This window comes from Epargyreus clarus, unplaced genomic scaffold, assembly GCF_041222505.1.
Source record: "Epargyreus clarus isolate Ecla_fem2 unplaced genomic scaffold, WU_Ecla_fem_2.2 ptg000023l, whole genome shotgun sequence".
Classification (NCBI taxonomy): Eukaryota; Metazoa; Arthropoda; class Insecta; order Lepidoptera; family Hesperiidae; genus Epargyreus; species Epargyreus clarus.
In genome coordinates, this window is record NW_027332230.1 from 7,413,656 (window position 1) to 7,420,686 (window position 7,031).

Here is a 7,031-nt window from a genome sequence, read left to right on the forward strand (position 1 = left end):
CACTTAATGCAACGATAAGGTACTTGCCTGCTTCCTGATTTTGAAGATAACAAATTGATTGAATCTATTTTCATGAGTGTGATTCAGAGTCAGTTTAAACAATGTTGTACCTATTGTCGGTACTGTATTTGCCATAAAGTTCTTCATATATATTTTTAAAATAACTGACTGTCAATGTCAATTTACCAGAGAGTTGTCAGTGTGTGTAGTCGACGCTGAGTGTGCTTTGTAATTTTTAGTAAATTATTTTGAATTTAAATTATTTCCTATGCAGTTATGTTGTGATATCAGTCTGTAAAAGTACCTATATAACATTTATGGTTAATTTATTTACATTGGAAGTTGGTACATATTCTTTATTGTGATTTTTAGTAATAATAGCGATTTTAAGGTGAGCTGTTTTTATGTAATTCATATCAAAAAAACGTTTAATTAATAATTGTGTTCTAGTACACTCATACTTTTAAAAAGCGACTAATCTATTATATTTCTAAACGTCACACTTTTTTAACCATCTAGGCAGTATTAAAGAATAAATATAATTATATTTTATGGTATTAGTAAGGAAAATTAAACAATGTTACTCATTATGTAAAAGAGCTAAATCGATGTGTAAAATCCAGATACTTATCATTATTAAGGAAAATTCCTAGAACAATTGTATACAATGTTGATGATATATTGTTAACAATGTTCAGTCAAAATTTTTGTTGAGTAAATCATTGTCAAATAAGTTCAGGAAAACGATTACAGAATCTGATAAAATAATATTTGTTCCAGATGCTAAGAGGAAGAGTGCAACATTTGTTACATTGCATATTTTTTATCTCCTTCATATTTCTGTTCTTAGTTTATGCAGGAGCCATAAACTTAGATGAAAAAGAAAAACAATTCCCTGATCCTTGGGAAGCATACGGAATCTATGGAACCATAACATTGTATGTCCTCAGGCTTCTAACATTATTAACTATACCTCAAGTACTGTGCAATTTTGCAGGATTGACATTCTTTAATGCCTTTCCTGGTAAAGTAAAGTTGAAAGGATCACCACTGTTAGCCCCTTTCATATGCATCAGAGTTGTAACTAGGGGTGGCTTTCCAAAACTCGTAAGAAACAATGTAACAAGAAACATGAATCTATGCATAGATGTGGGTATGGAGAATTTCATGATTGAAGTTGTGACAGACAAAGCTATAAATCTACCAAATGACAGGCGAGTTAGAGAAGTAGTTGTGCCACCAGACTACCAAACTAAAACTGGGGCACTTTTCAAATCTCGAGCCCTGCAGTACTGCTTAGAAGATAGTGTCAATACATTAGCAGACAATGATTGGGTCGTGCACTTGGATGAAGAAACTTTGTTGACAGAGAATTCAGTGCGTGGTATACTAAACTTTGTATTAGATGGCCAGCATCAGTTTGGTCAAGGCCTAATTACTTATGCCAATGAGGAAATTGTCAATTGGCTGACTACACTCGCTGATAGTTTCCGTGTTGCTGATGATATGGGAAAGTTGAGGCTCCAATTTTATTTATTTCATAGACCGCTCTTTGGCTGGAAAGGCTCATATGTTGTAGCTCAAGTAAGTATTCCTTCAATGTTAGATAGTTAATTGTATCAGGTGTTACTTTGCGGAAATCCATGCTATTAAGTTAAGATTAAAACTACTTCGCAACAATCCGCTACAAATATGTATGATGGTATATATATATTTTTTTTTTACATACTTTTTTTTTATTTTCATACTGCATGGTTTAAAATATATTGCTGCGAAGTAGTTTTAATCTTAACTTTCCTTCAATGTTTTGTGTACAAAAATTGGTACCAATAGGTATATCTTTTTAATTGCAATTTTCTAGGATTCATGTGTTTGTAATGCTTTATTTATATTACAGGTGAGTGCTGAGAAAAAAGTATCTTTTGATAATGGTCTTGATGGATCTGTTGCGGAAGACTGTTACTTTGCAATGAAGGCATATAGTGAAGGCTACTCATTTAATTTTGTTGAAGGGGAAATGTGGGAAAAGTCACCATTCACATTATGGGATTTCATCCAACAAAGAAAGAGATGGATTCAAGGTATACTGTTAGTGGTGCATTGTAAGAAAATACCTTTTCTGTTTAAAGTATTCCTGGCAATATCATGTTACTCCTGGGTGACTTTGCCTCTCTCTACCAGTAATGTTGTTCTTGCAGCCTTTTGTCCAATACCATGCCCTCATGCTTTAGACTTGATATGTGGATTCACAGGTGCTGTTAACATTTACATGTATATTTTTGGTGTCATGAAGTCATTCCCCATACACAGATTTGGTCCTTTGAAATTCATCCTATTTATAAGTGGGGCTTTAGCTACTATTCCTCTCAATGTTGTTATAGAAAATGTTGCAGTTATATGGGGTGTTTTAGGCAAAAAACACAAATTTTACATTGTGAACAAAGAAATTAAGATTCCAGTGACAGTATAATTTATGTTGCTATATTTAAATAATAATTAGAAGTTTTGTTGTTATATTAATAAGCGCACAAATACATGTATGGGTATATAAATAAACTGCGTTCATTTTAGAATAATTTTGTGAAATGTGAGAGGTTTTTGTGTATTCAGTTTTTGCATAAACATGTGACTGATCCTATCCATGCTACCAAAGAATGTTACAATATTGATTAATTTATAAGTCTATGGTCATTCATAAATTATTGACTATTTCTTTTGTAAGCATTAGAATAAAAATATTAATTATTTTGTATGTGCATTGTTATTTAGGTTTGGAATTTAAATTCTATTTTGAATAAGAAAAAAATTAAGGCAACAATTCACCAGTTATTAGATAAATACCAGGCTTAGTTTTGACATATAATATTTTTATTTCAAAATTATTTATTATTTATGACTTAAAATAAAAAAAGTATTCAGCCAGCTATTTATAAATTCCCATGATTGTTCATAAACATAATTATAGATAAATTAAGGCAATTCATTTATATTGTAAAGTATTTGTCACAAAGTTTTATGTCTACTGTTATAAAGTATTATCTTGTAAGATAACATGTTTTTAACATGTTTTACGTTTAAACACTAAATAATTTAGCTGATAATGTTACAAAGTTAACATTTTGCTGCAGGTTCATTATTAATAAAATACATTCTGTATAAAAAATGACTCACATGTTAGGAAAATAAAATTCGAAGTATTTTTTCGAAGATAAGTGTTTGATACATTTGTTTTTGTTTAAGAATAAATAAATATTTATGCAAAAAATAAATATATGTATAATCTTTGATGGTTAAAATGGAGTTGGTATTGAGCTTTGTACCATTTGCACTGTCTTGAGAATTTATTAATGCTGTTATAGGCGTGAGAGTATTAAAAAAGAACAATTTTTTGCGACCTTTGTTTTGGCATCTGTGACTAATTTTAAACGCATTGTTAATTTAGCGTAAAAAAAATAAATAATTGCATGGTCACACTGTGTTGATTTTATAATAAACTTCTACCATTGCAGCAATATGTGTAATCAATGATTGATTCAATAACGAAAATTAAAATTATGTGAAGTTTATTTTGTTTAAGTACGATTATGATAATAGATAAGTAGGCCACTGATAGCAGGCGTGATTTTAATACAATGGTAGGAACATAAACGACCAAAAGACATTAATATATTATATGTATATACTATAGAACCTATTCGTACTTTATTGAATATACAGTAAAAAATCTTCCTCATTTTGCTATATCTTTATCTATTTATATATTAATTTATCCAAACATTTTTTACTCTTCTATTTATATGTCTTTTATGAATATTTTGAATACACGCCCAAAAGTTACATATTTTTTTTATTCAATCTGATTTATTCTAACGTATACTTAATTATTTGCTTAATAAAAACAGTTAAAAAGGCATCACTTAATTTTAACTAAACATTGTAATTTAATTATAAAAAAATGTGATATTGTCCTTAATTACCCTAATTTACCCCTAAGAAATGTGGGATCTAACGGAAATAATTAATAACATAAATAAACATTGAATATTCTATAATGTTGCTCCATTGTAATTTCAATTGTTATGGGTTACATTTAAGAACCTATAGATATGCCATATCTTTTCTTAATGTTAATGTAAAATGTAATTAAACTACTTATAATTTAATTATTGTAATTAAAGTACTTTATTGAGAATGAACAAAATATTAGTCTTTTAGGTATTAATACGAAAATGTTCAAAATTAAAATAAGTAATATTTAACGTGTTAAAATTTAATTAAACGTGTTCTTATTGCTTAGCGCAAAGTATATAAGCTTTTTGTATGTAGGTGCGAGTACTGACAGGTGGTGCAAATCAAATATTTTAATCTTATGCTACCTATAATATCTACATTCGCGGCAGCGTGTCAGCCAAGTTTTAATAAATCTATCAACTCCAGTATTTCTGCCGAGTTTATATCGTGTATCAGAGCGTGCTTTTACTTAAAATCCCAAATTATTGGCTTGAATAGTTTCAAATATAGACCATACAAATACATAAAGGATAGAGAGAAATAACACACTTGAATTAATATACATAGCAAAAAGTTCAACAAAATCTAATTTGAAGAGTCATTAGGCTCGATATTGTAAGAGATGTTAAGTAGTTATATATTATAATGGTTAGAAACTCCGTCAGACCTAGTATCGATCTACCAGTTTCAGTTCTACACGTACCTATCAGTACACGCACTAATTTTGTACCACAGTATTCTGTCCAATATGTAAATCTCGAAATTGTCCTTTTTAATACACTTTGTATGTATATCTAGGCAATACCTAAGTTTTATTATGACTAAAGTATTTGATATAGTTAATGTTTTAAACATCCCATCGGACTAGTCATATACCTAATTTTAATGTTCAACCGTAAGTTATAATATGGTAAATGTAGTATGCTATAATAATGAGCGATGAGACTTTGCTTCCTATCAATTTTCATATCATCAATTCATTAGATACTTTCTTACTGCTGAGTACGGGTATCCGCAGAATGAAAAGATAAGGCCATAATAATTTTCTTGCTTTTCCATATTTGAGAGTAAAGTGTGATTTATTGACTTATTAAGAACGAATTTTCATTTTTGTAACATGACAGAATGAACGGTATTTTTTTTGTTTAAATCATTTGTGGATATTGTGTTTTTGATATTTGCTTACTAAAAAGTATTTGGTGAAGAAAATATAAAGACAACTTGGCTTTGCACTGTCGTGTCCTTACATAATATGATAATTTCCGTGTAGGTACAAGCCATGGTGGATAATATTATCCTCATCAATGAGTACAGACATTACTTATACATTGAATATACATTCCTAAGATAAGAGCGTACCGAGTATTAGGTAAAATTGATATTGTCTGTAAGTACGGTGGTAATAGATAATACCATTTTGCATTACGAGAGACAAAACAAATTATGTCTTATATTGTTACTTAAAATTTATGGGCCAGTGATCTCATAACTTCATAATTGTCGCAAGGAAAGTGATTCGCATGTATAGTCTAGATGTAAATTGATTATTTCTCACAGGTAATTTGAATAAACTGTAATAGTTTACCCTCACTAATAAAATTATATGCATTTGATTTCTTTTTATTATTTGAAATTTCTCTCGCTTACCCCATCCTTAAAACTAGCACAAAGTAGCGCTAAAGACTTACACTAGTGTTAATAAGGCAAAAAAGATGACATCTACTGAGTTGGGACCTCCATCGAACCACAAAGAAGTTTTTTTCTAGCACTTTCTGGCATCTTTATTATTCCTCATACACGTTCAACAAAACAAATCAAATTACTCAAAATATAGTATGACACAGTAAACACGTAAATTAAATAGAAAATAATACAATAAAACATTGTTTCAAAAACGTAATATAAATACCTAACGATTTCAAAACGTAGGCTATTACTATCTATAAAATAGTACATATCTATAAAAAAATAACAATTACCTGTTGTTACTACGCATGTAAACTCGAGCGAAATAGAAAGTTCGTAAAAAGTAATAAACAAGGACCTTAGAAGACAATAAATAATGAATACCTACATAATTTATCTTCTTTCTAAGGCACTAATTATTAAGTAAGTAGGTATTCTTATAGCCAAATTATAAATATTTTGATATGACCTAACAAAATTACTATTGTTAACACATTAACCATACATTAACTGTCCTATATCTGGGCTTAGATCTCAGGTTTAGGATAATTCCCGATGATCAAGTGTGTATTTCACACAGCTTTGCAAACTTATTCTAAAGAATTCCTCATATATACTGCCATATATATGACTGTTATTTCACATTTTCATTTTTAATATATTTAATTGATTATGTGGCAATTGTGCTTATTTTTTTCTACCAACACTTTAGCAATTAATTTAGAAAGAAAAGTCACAACTGGCAGTTATGCCCTTTCTATTTACCCCTATTATTTATATCTAACAATTATACCTTATCAGCATATTATATATTATACAATACCACTGCAGGGACGTAATAAAATACACATCAAAAAGTATTAAATATAAATATTAGGAACTAATTCTAATATTTACTATATGTATTTATTAATTATAATAATTTACAGTGAAAAGGCACAATCGAGTAAAAGTGCCTTTTCATCGTAACATTTTAAATTTTTACCCAAAAATTTACAATTAAAAGACATATTTGGTTATATATGCCTTTTAAACGTAATATTGCTCTTTTAATGTTAATTTTTATTTTAAGTTAAAAATAAATATGCTAATTATTAAGTATATCCATTAAAATTAAAAATATTATATAACTTTCATTGTATGCATACTTAATAAACGCAACTTTTAACTTTTACACAATTCAGAAAAAACACTTTAAACGTGTTTTTTTTAACAGTTAAAAAAATATTTTAATCTCGATTTTCTCAACATTTGCAAAATGTAAGTTTTGCCTTTTGTAATTGCGACGGCATTATAAGTTACCTGAAAATGTTTTCTTTCTCTGTTCATGCAAG

At 28.8% G+C, this 7,031-nt stretch overlaps 1 protein-coding gene across 1 annotated transcript; it reads left to right on the forward strand.

The window, feature by feature from the left end:
- Positions 1 to 166: 166 nt before the first annotated feature.
- Positions 167 to 4,014, forward strand: _Bre3 (glycosyltransferase). The gene is made up of 3 exons (XM_073085530.1): positions 167 to 391; positions 781 to 1,584; positions 1,898 to 4,014. Exons 2-3 carry the CDS (start codon positions 781 to 783, stop codon positions 2,468 to 2,470), a joined length of 1,377 nt encoding a protein of 458 aa, XP_072941631.1. The 5' UTR covers positions 167 to 391; the 3' UTR covers positions 2,471 to 4,014.
- The last annotated feature ends 3,017 nt before the right edge of the window (positions 4,015 to 7,031 follow it).

Excerpts from the sequence above, each read along its gene's own strand:
- _Bre3 (XM_073085530.1), top strand. The coding sequence starts at position 781 with ATGCTAAGAGGAAGAGTGCAACATTTGTTACATTGCATATTTTTTATC. Across the intron at positions 1,585-1,897 it reads GCTCATATGTTGTAGCTCAA|GTGAGTGCTGAGAAAAAAGT; the intron begins GTAAGTATTCCT and ends TTTATATTACAG.